The following is an 18,659-nucleotide window of genomic DNA, read 5'->3' as shown; positions in this document are numbered from 1 at the left end:
TAATTCAAGCGGAAGTGTTAAAATATGAAATCAGTTTTATGACAGGAATTACTTGAGTAGGATAGGGAATGCTAATACACTCCTGCAATCCCATCTACTTGATGGTCCTGACAAAAGGATCTTGGCCCTGGTAAACGTACAAGATCTGTAGAAAAACTGAGAGTAAAAGGTCTCTAAGTGAGGTTCCAGTGGCAGAGCGTGAGGCTTTGAGTGTTTGAAAAAAAATGAATGTGAAATGGAAAAAGAGAAGAGGATGTCATATTGAAGGTTGAGTGTTTGGGAATGCATGCATAGCCCTGAAAGAATCTGTGCCGAGAAAAATCGTGAGACACAGGTGTGTGATAACCTTAGCCAACATGTGACCTTGGTCTACAGAAATTATTTCCAGAAGCCTCAGTTGGTGGTAGACTAACATATTTTATTTGACCGTAAATTATTCTGTGCTTAGACTTTAATAATCGCCTCTAGAGGCATTATGCCTAGGAAGTTTGCTCCCAATTCTTCACACTGTAGCACTCATGTTTTATGCTTGTCTGTCTCTTCTAGCTTTGTAGGAAGCCAAGCTTGGAGCGGCAGACAGCATGGCTAGCTCAGCCCGAGAGCATCTGCTCTTTGTGCGGCGTCGAAATCCCCAGATGCGGTACACATTGAGTCCAGAGAACCTGCAGAGCCTCGCTGCCCAGAGCTCCCTGCCCGAGAACATGACCCTGCAGCGGGCCAACAGCGACACAGACCTGGTGACCTCAGAGAGCCGCTCCAGCTTGACGGCCAGCATGTATGAATACACGCTGGGGCAGGCCCAGAACCTCATCATCTTCTGGGACATTAAGGAGGAGGTGGACCCCAGTGACTGGATAGGCCTTTATCATATAGGTGAGTCAAGGGAGATCTGTTTGCATGCCACTCAGAACAGATACTGGCCTTAAACCAGGTTGTATTTTTTTCCCCAGGAGAATGGATCTGTCTGTCTCTCTGTCTCTGTCTCTGTCTCTATCTCTGTCTCTCTGTCTCTGTCTCTCTCTCTCTCTGCCTCTCTCTCTCCCTCCTTCCTTCCCTCCCCTCCCCCTCTCTTTCTCTCTCCTTTTCTCTCTCTCTCTCTCCCCCTCTTCCACCCCCCCTCCACTCTATCGAACACACACACACACACACACACACACACACACACACACACATACACACACACATACACACACACACAGAGAAGATTTGGAAATTTTCTTTCCCTTTGGGGAGGAGGAGAGTCAACAGTATCTTTGCTTATATGTATTTTGCAATTGGTATCTCTACCAAAGTAAATGCTAGCATCTGTAATATAGTATTTTCTTCTTAAAATTTCTAATTGCCCTGGTCAGTAATTACATTGTAGAAAGAGATAGTGATTAACATTTGCCCTTCAAAACAACAGAAAGAGTAAAGATTCAGAAATGGACTAAAAAATGTGGTGAATGTTGAATTTGACTTAAAACAGCTTACAGTCTAAGGTATCTTTTTATGACTGAGAAAATAGTTGGTATTGGTTATTAATGTGGTCCCACCCTTATTTAACTAATTTGCAAGTGATTCAGAGGTGAATGAGTGATGGAGGAAACATCCCACAAAATACAGTCTGTGCCTCGTTAAAATAAAAAAATAAAAAGAAACCTAATACCCTAATCTCACATTCCCTAAAGTTAGAGAAGTTCTCTGAATGCAGGAAATTCTTTCAAAGTTTAACAGCAGATGTTTTGTTAGGAAGAGATTATTGCTTTCCAGCATTGTTTTTAAATGAGTAAATTGGAGAAAAAAAACCTATTTATGGCACTTAGATCTAAGTGCTCCTCAGATGGGAGGTTTTTGCCCCCTAGAGGATATCTGGAGGCAGTTTTGGTTGTCTTGGGTGGGTGGATGGATGTGGTGATGTGATCAAGCGGAGGGCTGCAAGTACTGCAGTGCATCACACACAGTTATCTGGCCCCAAGTGGCTAGTACTATTACTGTAGAGAAGCTATGGTTTGAGGGCAAGTAACCCCCTCGCTGAAATTTTGTTGATGTGCTAATCCTCAGAGACTGAGGATTTTACACTGGCTGAAAAAATATATTGGTCTGTATTTACTCATTAACTCTTAATGTATTAGTCAGGCTGGGTAGAAAGAGATTTAAAATGAATTATTATTGCTTGTTTTTGAATTACTGTTGAATCATTATGTGTTTTTCTCCTGGCAACAGAAAAGGGCAAAAGTCTTTATAATTCAGCACTTCCCCTAAGTGTACTTAAACATATATTCAAAGAGAGAAAAGTAGATGATTTAAATTTTTTCTTATCAGTATGATGATGAGCACAAATCTCTTGTTGTTTTATGGGAATTTTTCAGAAACTTGGGGGTTTGAGATAGGTTTATACTTTTGTACTAATTTTCACAGTACGTTTTTCTTCACTTTTCTCATAAATTTTGTTTGAGATATCCTTTCACTTGACCTCCTTGATCACCATTTATGGGGTTTGCTATACAACGAACCTAACCCTTCTAATGGTCTTCTGTTTCCAGTTCTGTAACCCAGAGATTTGTCACTTCACTTGACTCAGACTCTACTCTTTGCCTCTACTGTTCCCAGAACTTCTAGCTGCTCAAAGGAGTCACCTCATTAGCTTCTATTTTCTCTGGGATTATAGACTTTTACCACCTAGTATTTAATATCTAAAATGTCTCTTACTATTATAGTTCCAATTAGAAAAGCTAGTCTAATACTAATTACTTTCTTATACCTGGAGCACCAGTTTCTTCCACACTTTGATTTAATGTGGGAGAAGTTAAGAAGTCTCTCAAATTTCCCACCTAGCCATTTTGGGGGAAGTTAGAATAAATCTTATTGCTTGAGTCTGTATGTCAGCTAATTACCATATCTTCAGATAGATTCAAATTCATAGCAGGTTAGAAGTGTGAAGAGCTGACAACCAAGACCTATCAAAGGGCTTGAAAATAATCCTCAAACTAGCCCTTCCAATAAAATAAAACTGCCATGTAGGTACACAGAGATAAGTAAAACTGTCATCTTAGTTAAACAGTGGTAGTTGCTGTTTGTGAGCCTGTACTGATATTGGCAGAACTTCTACAACAAGAGGCACAGGCCACAGAGATCTGAAACATTCATATGACTTGTTTCTATGGATTCAGGGCCCATTGTATATTTATTGATTTATCTTGATCCCCAAGTTGAGGAATGGAGAGCTGGCCTTAACCAGACATAGCCACTTCTCTTCTTGGTCAAAAACAGGCTCTTTGGTCTTCTAGATTGGAGATACATGTAGCCTCACCTCTATAAGGACTCCTCCCATCCCACCATTTCATGTGGCAAAAGATGAATGAAGGAACTGTGAACATGAGTGAACGATCATTTCCTGCCCTTGCTTCTTGTAGACAGAATAAGGACTAATAAGGTCAACAAGGTGGGAAGTGAGTCTTTGATTTCAACACAGCCTCCTCAGGCTTAGGCACTCAAGAGCTCACATTAGATATGCAAGAACTATGCCCCTCTATGAAGTCACTTGTATCAAACTGAACCAATAAAGTTCAAACAGAGAAAAGCAAAGGAAAAGCAGGATTTCTCAAAAATTACCTTTGAAAGTAGGATGCATGAGTGGCCTGCTGCTTTAGTAGTTGCAAATTCACATATAGTGCTTAGGGCTCTTTCAATATAGGTAACAATTATTAGATTCTTCTTCAAAGTAATAAACTATGTGGGAATCTTCAGTTTAATAAAGGCAATAATATGATGGTCCTCAAGCTTTCTGGGTAACTTGTGACTTGAAAATATCTAAAGCAATTTTCTTGTCCTGTTAAGTGAGAGCATGTGAGATGATAGATTTGGATAGATATAAGGAAAAAAGAAACAAGACTAGGATCTGGAAAGATTCGAGGGTACAAATAAAGTCACAGGTTTAATGCTATTTTTTTCTAAATATGCATAATTATTTTTGTTGTTGTAACCTAGATTGGGGGTGAAGTTTTTTTTCACAGTGTCTCCACAAGTTTTATTTACATGTCCATCACAACAGTTACAAGTATTTACATTCACACACACATACACATAGAACCCTTTCCCTTTCCTCCATTACTCCTTCCCACAGCTTGTACAGTCTTCCATTTTTCACATGTCCAATGTTTCTAGGTCAAGATTGTCTTGAGTATGGACGGAGCACTTGGGAAAGGTCTTCCAGCACTCTCCTCACCCTGATTCTTTCTGAGGAAAGATGTTTGCCTTTGGGGCCTCCTGTGTCCTCCGCTAAAAAGTGCCCTATCCAGGAAAATAAAGCACTTGCCACTTGGGATGCTGCCTTTCTGCCTGAGAGAAGGCCAGTGGGGTGAGGTGTTTTTTTTTTGTTTGTTTGTTTGTTTTTGAGATAAAATCTGGCTTTGGGGCTGGGAGTTTGGTCTAGTGGTAGAGTGCTTGCCTACCATGCACAAAGACCTGGGTTCGATCCCTCAGTACCACATACATAGAAAAAAGCCCGAAGTGGTGCTGAGGCTCAAGTGGTAGAGTTTTTTAGCCTTGAAAAAGTCCAAGGACAGTGCTCAGGCCCTGAGCTCAAGCCCAGGACTGGCAAAAAAAAAAAAGTCTGGCTTTGATTTTTGTGCTGCAATCTCATGTATTCGGAGATTATAGGCTAGCTCAACAAGAAATCAAGTCCATTCGTAGGGCTTTAGTGAAATCGATGTGCTGGACCGCTCTAAATTTCCTAACAACAGCACATATGTCAGGACTAACTTCATATTTCTATACCTCCAGGAAGCAGTCGCTCCCCTCCCGTGGTATCCTGAGAAGTTTGGTTTCCTAGCAACTCTCAACTTTATTTATGGAACAGAGAGACAGTCTCTATTGAAATAAGTACCAAAGGAAAGGGAATTTAGTGGAACAGGGAGCTGGAGAGATCGGGTTTTTTGGCACAAGGTGAATTTTGATTGTTTTCTTGGCTTATAATGTCAACTCCGGGTACAAAAACACATCCTTAACTATATTCTCCCATCCAGCAAGTCTCAAGTATGCACCGAGATTTCTAGGGATTATCTTGTAGATGGCTCTCCAAAACCACTAACTTTATAAGATGTTGCATTCTGAACTGATCTTTCACAAATTTAAGTACCATTGCCTTGTCCAGTACTCATAAGGTAAAAGAGAAAAAAATTTTTTTTCTAATACATACCTTGTGCAAAAACACTTAGAATATCTATCACCAACAGCTTTTCATGGAAAACAAAATGGAAATAATTTAAAAGAGGAGGAGGACTATATTTAATTTGTTTCAGGCTCACTGTGTAATTCCTTTTAGCTTTCAGCCTTATGTATAGTTACTTATTCGCTATTAAAAACACCCAAATACTTCAAGAAGCTTAATTTGTCATTTCTGCTTTGTAGGAAACTTCAAGTTCATAATAGAGCAGTGGAAATGAGCATTATTCGTGTTTCAAACCTGTGTTGGAAGTGTGTCTCAATGGTACAGTGCTTGCCTAGTGTTCATGAGGCTGCATGTTTGCTTCTACTACTGCCACATAATAAAACTTATCTACTGTGTTATACAAGCATGCTAATGTGCACATTTTTTTTTGCCAGTCCTGGGCCTTGAACTCAGGGCCTGGGTACTATCCTTGGGCTTTCTCAAGGCTAGAGCTCTACCACTTGAGCCTCAGCACCACTTCCAGCTTTTTTCTATGTATGTGGTACTGAGGAATCAAACCCAGGTCTTCGTGCATGCTAGGTAAGCACTCTACCACTAGGCTAAACTCCTGGCCCCTAGTCTGCACATTTTTAATGATCTATAACTAGATAAGACACTTTTTCTTACATGTAAATCAATGTTCTACTTCTTTCATTGGGAAGAGCTTGTTATGAGGAAAACAATGATCTGAATAATCAACTTACTAATGTAGGCACTTCATACACTGGTTCAAGCCAAAATATGGACCTGAAGTAAGTCATTTACCAGCATTTTCTAGACCCCACTGTAAGTATACCTTAAGTATATCTTCCTTCATCCATGCATTGGTTTTATATATATATATACATATACACACATATACATATACATATGTATATATGTATATACATACATATGTATACATGTGTATACATGTGTATATATGTATATATATACACACATATGTATATGTATATGTGTGTGTATATGTATATATATATATCTGAATAAAAAATCCAGCTGTATTTTAGCTGTTAGTCTTTAAGAAACACCATGGCTAATATAGAAAGAATGTCTGATTACAATAGGGTTGTATATTTTAGAGATTTATGGCCCTGATGTTTTTTTTATAAATAAGTAGACTAATTCTAGAGCAGTGTAGACTTAAAGCTGAAACTGAAGTGTGTATGTCACAGCAAGGTGCCTGGACTCATTACAAGTTCCCGCTGGTTTTTAACCATCTTTATTTTGACTTCTACTACTATAGCTGTTAAAATCATTTTACTGGTTCCTGAAGCTCTAGCATAGGCTTACTTATTGAATGAATCCAAAAGAAGGGATTTTCAGTTTAAAGTTGTTCACTGGACCCTTTCTGCTTACTGACAAAAATCTCTTCCTTTGAGCCAGGACTCTAGAAATTATATTCATTCTTAAAACAGGAGCACTCAATAATAGGGCATTTGAATTTTAGTATTTTACAGGCTGTGAATCAGCGTGCTTTCCATGGTGATGGGAAAGCTGCAGTTAAATCTGAAATTCAATCAGTTAGGACAAAGAATTAATGTATTCAGTATTTTGTTTCTAGAATACCTATCAAATATAGTTGAATGCCTGCTCTTAAGCTGTTTCTATATTTTCCTATGGTTACTGTTAAGTAAAGTTGTTTTAGGACAGGAGTTTAGCCTAGTGCTAGAGTGCTTGCCTAGCATGCATGAAGGTCCAGGTTCTATTCCTCGGTACCACATACATAGAAGAAAGCCAGAAGTGTTGTTGTGGCTCAAGTGGTAGAGCTCTAGCCTTGAGAAAGCCCAAGGACAGTGCTACGGCCCTGAGCTCAAGGATTATGACACCAAAAGTAACTAATCCTAAATCCTCATGTATGAACACAACAAAGATTATGTTTGCTATTGCTATGCACCTTGCTTGATTTCGTGGGGGCATACTGTCTCTGAGGGACTCAGTTTTATCACCTTGTTTGCCAGGATGGATTATGTAGTCTCAGCCAGCTTGGTTATTTTGCTATCCAGAAGTCCATGGCTTCTTTGGATGGGGAAGATCCAGAGAATCTTATAACAGTCTTTAAATGCTTTGGCACCAAAGTCATGCTTTTCATTTTCAGATCACATGGCTCAACATTTGAGTATAATTGAACGGGAAGTGGGAAATGTAAAGAAACCTTTGGCTGTTCAGCCAGAAAGACAAAGTTGGTCCCTAACATTGTATCCAGTCCTTGCCTGGTAGGAGAATAGATGCTGGGGAGAGGGAAGTATCATATTTTAATATACACTCTGCAAGGTGTACAAAGTGGATATGCCTCAGACAATACCAAGGACAGTGCCATTATGAGACAAAAATAGTAACGGAATCTGAATGAACAGCACCACATTAGTTCTCAAAATGTCCTGGATCTTATTTCTAAAACGTATGTTGGAGATTTGGTTTATAGAGGAGTGCTGGGATTGAAAATATTTATGAGCAGTTTCCATAGTGATTTGGTAGAGTTTTGAAAAATTATATTGTCAGTAATGTTCTAGTATCCAAAGAAGTTTTAGTATATTGCAGCCCTTAAACACATTGGGTGCTAGTAATGCTAAAGTAAGCATTTTTCTAGCTATTGTTTGAGAAGGTTTTTACTTTTTACTCAGTTGTTCTAGAGAAGTCACCAGTCTTATTTTCCCTCATGCCAATTTGTGTCACTTTCTTTTGAAGGAGGATTAATAGTCATAAGTAAATTAAATGATATTCATTTAAGAAGTAAATATTAAGCAAGATTTGCAAATAGCTTATAAGAAAGTTAAGATCGTCTTGGCATGTAGCTTTGAATTGGTTTTATTTTCTCATAAAAATCTATTACTATGGCTGGGTTTATGTCTTAAGTGGTAGACTGACACTGAGTTCAATTCCAGGACTACAACAACAAAAAATAGTGTAATTCACAAATTAATTGCATACAGTACATTCTAATTTTGTAAGGCATTACAATTGGCCTTCCATGCTTTCTTTAGACAAAATAGGCTCACCTAGAATTCTGTCCTTTCATCCTATTTCCTAAGTCCTGTCTTGTCTGTTATTAGTTGCTACATCATTGTCTCTCCTCAGATTAGTTTTTGCTTGGTGCACCATTTGTAACTGATTTACTTTGAGTCATTTCTGAACATGTTTTAGATTTATCTGCCATTGTAAATCATCTATGGCTTTAATAATTGTAATTAAAAATGAATGGGCATATTTTAAAATTGGTACACTTCGTGTTTTTAGCATCTTTAATTGTTTTTATATATTTCATATCTTTTTTCCTTTTTTATTGTATTTTATTGTTGGGGTTACAGATACATTTGTTAGGTAGTGGGTACATTACTTCTTCAACGTTGATACCCCCTTCTCATGTTTTTCTCCCACTTTCCCTCCCCCCATTCTTCCCAGTCATCTTGTTTTCCCCTTCCCTTCCTATTTCAAATAAACAAATAAATGTATGTGCAATATACCTGGTAACAAAGTCACATACAGTAACAACATGAGATAAACCATAAGGGAAAAAAAAGAGAAAAGAAATAACTTCATGTAGTACATTAAGAACAACAATCACAAAGATAAGCCTCTTGTTTCAATATCCTAGAGTTCATTTTGCTTAGTATCATCCTATATGGCCATATGTACATCAAGAAGATGTGGTATTTATACCCAATGGAATTCTGTGTTGCCATCAGAAAGAATGACATTGTCCCATTGGTAAGGAAATGGAAAAAATGGACTTAGAAAACATCATATTAAGTGAAGTAAGCCCGACCCAGAGGAACTTAGGCTCCATGGTTTTCCTCATTTGTAAAAGGTAAACATCTAGAATTCTCCTAGTAGAGGATCATAATAGTTCATATCTTTTTATATGTTCAGTATCTTATTCATTTTGTATGCATTATGTATTTTAACTAATTTGTTCTTTTTTCCTCTATTGAAATATTGCTTTCTTTACTACCTAGGCTCATATTCTTCCTCTCTCTATTTGCTTGGAAGTTGAACACTCTACTTTTATTCAGTTGTTTGCACCCCGTTTCTGTTTGGCCAGCTGCTGCATGTTCTGTTAAATGGAGCTCAGAAATCACTTGTGAAAAAGTCACTTCTGTAAACTTGTTACATGAACCCCAACTCTCGCAGGCAATTCACCCATTTTCCTATTCCCACACTTCCTTTAATCATTGTTTTGGTGTAGATGATGCTTCCTTTACATTTCCTCCTTCTGGGCTGCGTCCTCTCACATGATGGGAGCTTGCCCAAGGTTTTGTGTGTGATCTGCACATCTTAATTTTGCTACAGTTTAGGTTTTAGGCTAAAGCAGTCATGATATAGAAATAAATTCTTTTAGGTGAAGCATGATTTGATTCCCCATCATTCTATATGCTGTGGTTTTATCCTTATGATTTTTCTAAAAGAATACTTTTTGATAATCATTCATATATGCACTCATCCATAGCAGGAATTTACTCTATACTGAGTATATGGGACAATTAAAATATCCTCTATATTTATGATCACAGTTAATGAGCTATAATTTTAGTCTTTAATAAATTTGTCTACAAAATGCTTAATATCCAGTATCTACAGGGAACTCGAGAAACTAATCCCCCCCCCAAACCCAACAAACCAATCAGTAAATGGGCAAGGGAACTAAAGAGAGACTTATCAAGAGAAGAGGTTAAAATGACAGAAAAGCATATGAGAAAATGCTCATCATCCATGGTCATAAAGGAAATGCAAATAAAAACAACCCTAAGATACCACCTTACCCCAATAAGAATGGCCAAGATTTTGAACTCAGACAATGACAGATGCTGGTGGGGTTGTGGAGAAGAAGGAACCCTACTGCACTGCTGGTGGGATTGTAAGCTAGTTCATCCACTCTGGAAAGCAGTGTGGAGGTTTCTTAAAGAACTGAAAATTGACCTTCCCTATAATCCCGCCATATGACTTCTGGGCATCTACCCTGAACATCATAACCCAAGATATGATAAGGACACCTGCTCAGCTATGTTCATCTCTGCACTATTCACAATAGCCAGGTGATGGAAACAACCCAGATGCCCTACTGCAGATGAATGGATACAGAAAATGTGATATATATATATATATATATACACACACACACACACACACACACACACACACACACACACACACACAATGGAATTCTACATAGCCAACAGACCAGATAAAATAATGGCATTCGCAGGGAAATGGATGCATCTAGAGCGAATTATGTTGAGTGAGACAAGTCAAGACCAAAGGAACAAAAGGCATATGGTATCTTTAATATGTGGCTATTAGATACAGACAGTACAAGAGCGAGGACTCAGTATTTGCATTCCCAATGTTATGGACATGGTATTGGAAATATAAACATAACTACATAGATATAAAAGTTTATGACTCTATAGACATAATGTTTTATTACATAGATTAATATGTATCTATGATGTACAAACCCTCAGCTTCATTTTAATTATGTTCTAAAATCTAAGTGCCAGTGATTGTATATATAGATTCCCTTCTTGAATACTTGTTAAACATGTCATTTGAAATATGATGTAAAAATCAATGGTAATAAATTCTTTAATAAGAAAAATTTATATAGTATAATGGCATTTTACATTCTTCAGTTTTTCATATGTATGGAATTTATCTTCATATTAGAAGTTGTATATTCTTAAATAGAAATATTTTTTCTTGAGTTATTTGGAAATATAGCTAGTGTTTCAATTTAACCCCTTTCTTCCTGAAGTATATCAGTGATGTTTACTTTACTGGTTTTATACAAAGGAGACACTGAGGGCCCAGGTGAGTTAAATGCTGTGCCCAGGTTCCTCAGTTAGAAAATGAGGAAAAAATAGTGTCTGTAGAAGTTTCCTTCTTGCTGAAGGGGCCTCTTAAAGGGATTTTCTAGTTACTACCTGCAGGTGAGTTTTTGGATGGCAAACTTGCCTTAAAATCCCTTAGTAATGGACCGGGAGTTTGGCCTAGTGGTAGAGTGCTTGCCTACCATGCACGAAGACCCGAGTTCAATTCCTCGGTACAGCATACATAGAAAAAAAAAGCCAGAATTGGTGCTGTCGCTCAAGTGGTACAGCACTAGCCTTGAGAAAAACTCAAGGACAATGCTTAAGTCCAGAGCCCAAGTCCAGGACTGGCAAAAAAAAAATCCCTTAGGAAGGCAGTTTGACTTGAGGTTAAGGCTGGCAGTCAGGTTTTCACCAACATTAGTAACAGACCATTGTCTCAGACTGAGTACGAAATAAAGTGGCTTGTGTTCAGGGGATGCTTTTTAAAAACAAAACAAAACAAAAACAAGCCCTGTCTTGAAAAGTAAAGTCGCACTCAAGTTAGGGAGATGCATTGGAAGAAGTGTGAAGTGTGTATGTCAGGCTTTGTATCAGGGCCTTCTCAGGGTTGGAAATGCTTCCCAGGCCATTGAGCTATTCTTGTCAGTCTGTTCTCTGCCAGCTATTTTGTGGCTAACCTGCAATATGAAAGTGGACTTTTCTGGGCATTTTTCCTACCATTTTGTCTTGAAGATTTCAGTTGAGTAAGATGGTTTGCATTCTTTAGCAGAGGCTCATAGAAATGTATGCATTTTTCAAATAGGCTTTTTTTAATTTTCAATTTCTGGAATACTTAATATAAATCAGTTTATATATGAAATATTTTATTTGTAGCAACTAAAATACTTGTATACATTTTATTGAGTTGAAATAATAAAAACAAAGCCTGAAATGTAATATCTTAATAATAAATATATACAGGTTTTCATTTTTACTTTTAAAAATTTAAGTATTATAAAGGTGATATACAGAGGGGTTATAGTTGTTATAATAGTCATGACATTATTACAGACTTGAATAAATAACTTCAACCCATAACATAAAATTTAGGCATTTTTCTTTCTTCTGTAGCTAAAACATTTTTCCTCATGGGTTTTATTCTTTTTTTCATATATTTTTATTGTAATTAATAGAAGGGTTGCATGATATTTGCCAGATAGAAGGTGCATTAATTCACATACATTGATGCCCTTTCACATGTCTTAATCCCCATTTCCCTCCCCCCACCCCCACCCCTCATCTTGTGTTCCCCCCTTCCCTATCCAATTTCAAATAACCAAATACAAATATACTCGATATATCAGGTAACAAAGTGAGATACTGTAACAATATGAGATAACCAAGGGACAGCAAAAGAGATGAGAGATAACATAGTACATTAAGGACAACAATCATTCATTATATGGCTTTTGTTTCTGTATCCTAGAGGTCCTTTCATTTAGCGTCATACTATATGGCCTTATGTATCAAGGTTTTACTCTATTGCAAATCTCTGCTACAAGAATCCAAAGTTTCTACTGATTATGACAAATCAGGGAAACCATTGAACCTATGTTCCTTTGAGTCTGGCTTACTTCACTTAATATGATTTTTTTTTGAGTCTTTCCATTTCTTAACAAATGGGGCGATGTTGTTCTTTCTGACAGCAGCATAGAATTCCATTGTGTACAAATACCACATCTTGTTGATCCATTCATCAACTGAGGGACATCTAGGTTGGTTCCATATCTTTGCTATGGTAAATAGTGCTGCAATGAACATTGTTGTGCTAGTGGATTTAGTATGTCCTTGTTTCTGGATGATTGGGGAAATGCCAAGTAGTGGAATTGCTGGGTCATAGGGGAGTTCTATGTTTAGCCTTTTGAGGCACTGCCATACTGCTTTCCATAGTGGTTGAACGAGTTTGCACTCCACCAACAGTGTAGTAGTGATCCCTCCTGGCCACATCCCCTCCAGCAGCTGTTGTTATTAGTTTTCTTGATCCTGGCCATTCTAACTGGAGTGAGGTGGAATCTTAGAGTTGTTTTGATTTGCATTTCTTTTATGACCAGAGATGTTGAGCATTTCTTCATGTGTCTATAGGCCATTTTTGTTTCTTCTTCAGAGAAGACTCTCTTTAAGTCTTTGGCCCATCTTTTAATGGGATGGTTGTTACTTTGGAGATTAGTTTTGGAGTGCTTCAATTTTTTGAGCTGTTGATATATTTTAGGTATGAGGCTTTTGTCCATTGTTTGGTTGGTAAAGATCTTCTCCCACTCTGTAGGCTTCCTAATTAATTTACTAGCCATGCCCTTTGCCATACAAAAGTTCTACAGTTTAATGCAGTCCCACTTATCCAGCCTTTCTCTGATTAGTTGTGATCCTTGGTCCTTATTATGAAAGTTTGACCTGTGCCAAGGAGGCCTAGTGTATCTCCTATTCTTTCTTGTAAAGTTTGCAGTGTGTAGGCTTTTACTTCGAGGTCTTTGATCCATTTGGAGTTAATTCTAGTGCAGGGTGACAAAGAAGGATCCAACTTTAGTTTTCTGCAGGTGTTTAACCAGTTCTGCCAGCACCATTTGTTGAAGAGGCTGTCTTTCTTCCATTCTGTTTTTTTTGGCTCCCTTGTCAAAGATTAGGTGACCATAAGTCTGTGGTTTAATATCTGGATCCTCAGTTCTATTCCATTGGTCTTCAGGCCTGTTCTTGTGCCCATACCAAGCTGTTTTGGTTAATATGGCTCTGTAATAGAGTCTAAAGTTTGGTATTGAAATTCCTCCTGCGCTGCTCTTCCTGCTGAGAATTGTTGCTATACGGGGTCTTTTATTATTCCATATGAAATTTTGGATTGCCTCTTCTATTTCTTTAAAGAATGACATTGGGATATTGATGGGTATTGCGTTGAATTTGTAGATTGCTCTTGGCATGATTGCCATTTCACAATGTTGATTCTTTCAATCTAGGAGCATGGGAGGTTTTTTCCATTTCCTCAGTTCTGCTTTAATTTCCTTTTTCAGGGTTTTAAAGTTTTCATCAAAAAGGTCCTTTACATTCTTAGTTAAGATAATTCCTAGGTACTTTATTTTCTTTGAGGCTATTGCAAAAGGAGTTGCTTTCCTGATTGTTGCCTCATTCCTCTCACTGTTGGCATAGAGGAAGGCAGTTGATTTTTGAGGGTTAACATTATACCCTGCTATCTTTCCAAAATTTTGAATCAGTTCAAGGAGCTTGGGAGTGGAATCTATAGGATTCTTTAAATACAGAATCAAGTCATCTGCAAAGAGGGAAAGTTTTACTTCCTCTTTCCCTATTTGGATCCCCTTTATGCTTGCTTCTTGCCTTATTGCACTGGCTAGGAATTCTAATACTATGTTAAAGAGGAGTGGAGAGAGTGGGCATCCTTGTCTAGTTCCTGATTTTAGAGGGAATGGCTTTAGCTTTTCACCATTAAGTATAATACTAGCTGTGGGTTTGTCATGCCCAGCCTTTATTATACTGAGGAATGTTGCATGGATTCCTAGTTTCTCTAGAGCTTTTAACATAAAGGGTGTTGGATCTTGTCAAATGCCTTTTCTGCATCTTTTGAGACAATCATGTGATTTTTGTCCTTGCTCCTGTTGATGTGTTGAATTATATTAATTGATTTGCATATGTTGAACCAGCTTTGCCTCCCTGTGATGAATCCAGTTTGATCATAGTGTATAATTTTTTGATGAGTTGTTGTAGACGGTTGGCCAGTATTTTGTTGAGAAGTTTTGCATCAATATTCATCAAAGAATTGGGTCTATAGTACTCTTACTTTGATGAATCTCTGTCTGGTTTTGGGACAAGGGTTATAGTGGCTTCGTAGAATGATTTTGGCAAAGAGATTTTGTTTTCAATTTTGTTGAAGAGCTTGAGGAGTATTGGTGTGAGCTGTGCTTTGAAGACCTTATAGAATTCAGCTGTGAATCCATCTGGCTCTGGGCTTTTCTTAGGTGGAAGTTCTCTTATTGCCATTTCTATTTCAGTGCTTGGAATAGGCCTGTTTAGTTGGGTTAGTTCTTCTTGGTTCAGTGTGGGTATGTTAATATTGACTAGGAATTCATCCATTTCTTCTAGAGTCTCAAATTTGTTGGCATAAAGGTTTGAGAAGTATTCCCTCATGATGCTCTGGATCTTGGTAATTTCTGTCGTGATATTACCATATTCGTCTGTGATTTTGTTTATTTCGGTATGCTCCCTTAGCCGGAAATCCGGCCCCAGCACTGCTGAAGTCTGTCCCCTGCGCTGGCCACAGACCTGGTAAACAAAACCGCCCAGGGATCTTTCAGCTTTGTTTTACCAAACAAGCAATCTGATCCAAAAAACCACAAAGCCAAATCACAAGAGAAAAAAGACTTTGTGAATTATTTAGATCCCGAATTTAGTGGAGACACAAGTTTCTTATCCTGCCCCCCCCAAAAAAAACCCCGAAGAATACCCTTTTTTTTCCTTCTACCTCATCTCATTTGCATTTTTAGAGGTTCTTATTTTTCTCTTTGTCATTTAACCTACACCTTTTTTTTCCAATGTTATGATTCATTCCTTTTGTGACGGTGTTGACAGTTGTCTCTGTGAATTCTTTGTCTCAGCTGGCTTTGAGATTATCTTGAGTGCTTTGTTTGCTGGTAACTTACTCTTTTCTCCTTTCTTGCAACATCTTACTTCACACATCCCTTCAATATTTTGGCTTTATTGTGGATTTCCTTCTTTTGTATGCTGCTCTCCTTTATGATTTCTCTCACCCTCAGTCTTTAGGTAGAGAGCCCTGTTTCTCTCCAGGACTGACTAGAACCACTACTACCCAGCTCATAAGCAATGCTGCTAGTCCTGTAGTGACCAACGTCCTCTCCTGATAGCAAGTGTGAGCCCGTGTTTCAACACCAGTACAACCAACCAACCAACCAGACTAACAAACCCCCAAAAACACATTGCAGAAAACAAGGAGGACAGGGATTCTGTGTACTGCCACCATCATCTATTTAGAGTACTATTGGCTTTTCCATTTTATGGCTTTTTCCATTGTGCCTCCAAGTTTTATTAGCTCCTCCAAGGTGTTTTTCTTTTTAATTTTAACTTAGGACAAGAATAACTTGAAGGTTTCCTGAATTTGTAGCACATCCTTTGTCCATTGTCCTTTGTCATCACTTCCCCAGATGATGCAGTAGAGTCAGTGCTACAGTCAAGCATGTATACCCTAACATTGGGTAAACCATTAAATCTCTGTCTTGTCACTTGATCCTTGTGCCAACATCCACCTCACAGAGAAAATACTATCCACAGTAGGTCTTTTCTACATATGTACAATCTACATATGTACTGATGCTGCTTGACTTACAATGGAGTGAGTCCTGATAAATACATCAATTGAATAATATGTGACATTGAAAGTACATGTAATACATATAAGTGGCTGAGTGTGGTAGGCTATGGATTGCAGGGAGGTAGAGATAGGAGTCCTCTGTCTAAGACTACATGGGTCAAAACCTTTTAGACCCCATCTGAGAGAAGAAGAAAACTAAAAAGAAAAAGACTGGATTGTGGCTCATCTGGCAAGTTCAAGGCCTTTAAATTCAACCCTTAGCACTACCCCACATAACTATGGAGTATCATTACTGAGCTTAGCTTCTGAGCACTTACCTTATCCCAGAAAGTCTGTTTCATAATATAGTATTTAGTGTGTTTTGAATGTACTGTACTTCTAGTGAAGAGCTGAATGGAGTATGAATGTTTGTATACTGTTACCAAGTCAAAGATGTTAGATTGAACCACTCTAAGTTGAGAGGCTAAACACTTTCCACTCTGATGATTGTAATAATCATACGGCATTCATGCAAGACAGATTTCTAACCACTGCACTGCCAACTATAACTCATTTACTTGTGGATGAAAGTATTTGTTGAATTACAAAATTCTAAGCCTGCTATAGAAAAATATGGAACTTTTAAGTACAAATGACATTGTTAACATACAAGATCATTAAAACATTAGTTTCCGCTGAGGTCCCTGGTGTAGGATGACATCCAATTCGAAAATGTGATTATTCTGTTGGGAAGTGCCCTTGACCCAGCCACTCTGTAAGAGAGGAGTTTCTGATTTGATGGAGGATTTCTTAAAGGTCACGGTTCTGATGGATCTGTTGTCAATGTTAAGCATATACACACTGGAACAAAGCAAAGGAACTTCTCCTACCTCATGTCTAGTGAAAGGATCTGCTCTCAGCCCTTCGTGAATATCCTCTTAGCATGAAAGATAGTGGGAGCTTGGGACCCAAAAGGAGTGAGATGATGGCAGAAATCAGTGAAGAGCTGCAATGCCAATGGCCAACTCTGCCAGGATTATGGGGACAAAAACCTAGTTTTTTGGAAACTAGCTGTGTGGTCTCTACTGAGTACCTGGAGAGTCTATTTCTACCCTGGGAGCCACCAGAGGCCAACTGGGAGACTGGCCAATCAACATAGCACCTTCCCCAGGCATGATGTGTGGAGCAGCCAGCTTTTAGTAGATGTCCCCAGGAAGGGACTCCAGGACTCCGGGTGTGAGAATCTGCAGAAATGGAATCTGTCTCCAAATTTAGGAAGGAGAGAGAGACACACACACACAGAGACAGAGAGAGAGAGGGGAGGAGGGACAGAGAGAGAGAGAGAGGGAAGGAGGAGGAAGGAAGGAGAGGGAGGGAGAAACAGAGTGGAAGAAGGAGGGAGGAAGAGAGACAGAGAGGCAGAGAGAGACAGACAGAGAGGCAGAGAAAGAAGGAGGGAAGGAGAGAGGGAGGGAAGGAGAGAGAGAGAGAAAGATGAGAGTTACCACAGAATGCACCACCAGCAACCTAGTACAGAATCAGCTCAGTCAGCACTTTTCTGTCATCTTTTCCCTCCCAGAGTCAAGAGCTAGCAGGAGATAGAGAAATCAACCTCCCCCTTTATCTTCAAGGATTTTCTTTCCAAAGTAGGCCTATGATAGGGGACAGGCGATTTCATGAGATTGACCATGGCACATAACTGGGTGCTTTCTTTATAGCAATGAACAATATTGGGATGCCTTTTCTCCTTTGTGTATGCTGGTGCTAGGAATTTGAACTCGGTGCCTGATTTGCTTACTATCAGCTGTCATTGTACCACTTGAGGAACACCTCTGACTATTTTTTGCTGGTTACTTTAGAGATAGAGTCTTGCAGACTTTACTTCCTAAGCTAGCCTTGATCTGCAGTCCTGTGAATCTCAGTTTCCTGAGTAGCTAGGTATGAGCCACCAGTCCAACACATCATGTCCTTACTACCTAACATAAGTAGCTGTAACCCCTCTCTGTACATCATCCTGACAAGAAAATTAATGTGTGTTTTTTTTTTTTAAAGAACTTGTCCCATGGAGCACTTTGGACTTAAGCAGCAGAGCTCAAGAGTAGAGTGGTTTTCGGTGGTGTCCCATATATGTATACCTGTGCACACTTATATCAGTATACATTTTTACTGGAAATGGGGCTTTGAATATTTTCTTTGGGGTCTGAAGTGGAGAAGACCCTAAGGTGTGTTACTGGAATTGAGACATTATTGCGATGTCGGTTGGATCTGGGTTCAGCCTTAGAGGTGAAGCGAAGCTGATGGAAGCTTGGTAAACTGT

General features: G+C 38.6%; 1 protein-coding gene across 1 annotated transcript in view; it reads left to right on the top strand.

Moving 5' to 3' along the window:
• The first annotated feature begins 581 nt into the window (after nucleotides 1-581).
• Nucleotides 582-18,659, top strand: part of Hecw2 (HECT, C2 and WW domain containing E3 ubiquitin protein ligase 2) — a 199,355-nt gene continuing 181,277 nt past the window's right edge. Inside the window, exon 1 of the mRNA XM_090354523.1 lies at nucleotides 582-873. Within this exon, the coding sequence (XP_090210649.1) occupies nucleotides 582-873 (292 nt within the window). The remainder of the gene's footprint in view (nucleotides 874-18,659) is intronic.

The sequence above is a fragment of the Megascapheus bottae genome, chromosome 21 (genome assembly GCF_031878675.1).
Source record: "Megascapheus bottae isolate mThoBot1 chromosome 21, mThoBot2.hap1, whole genome shotgun sequence".
Classification (NCBI taxonomy): Eukaryota; Metazoa; Chordata; class Mammalia; order Rodentia; family Geomyidae; genus Megascapheus; species Megascapheus bottae.
Note: the sequence above shows the minus strand (reverse complement) of the source record. Positions and strands in the feature narration are given on the sequence as shown.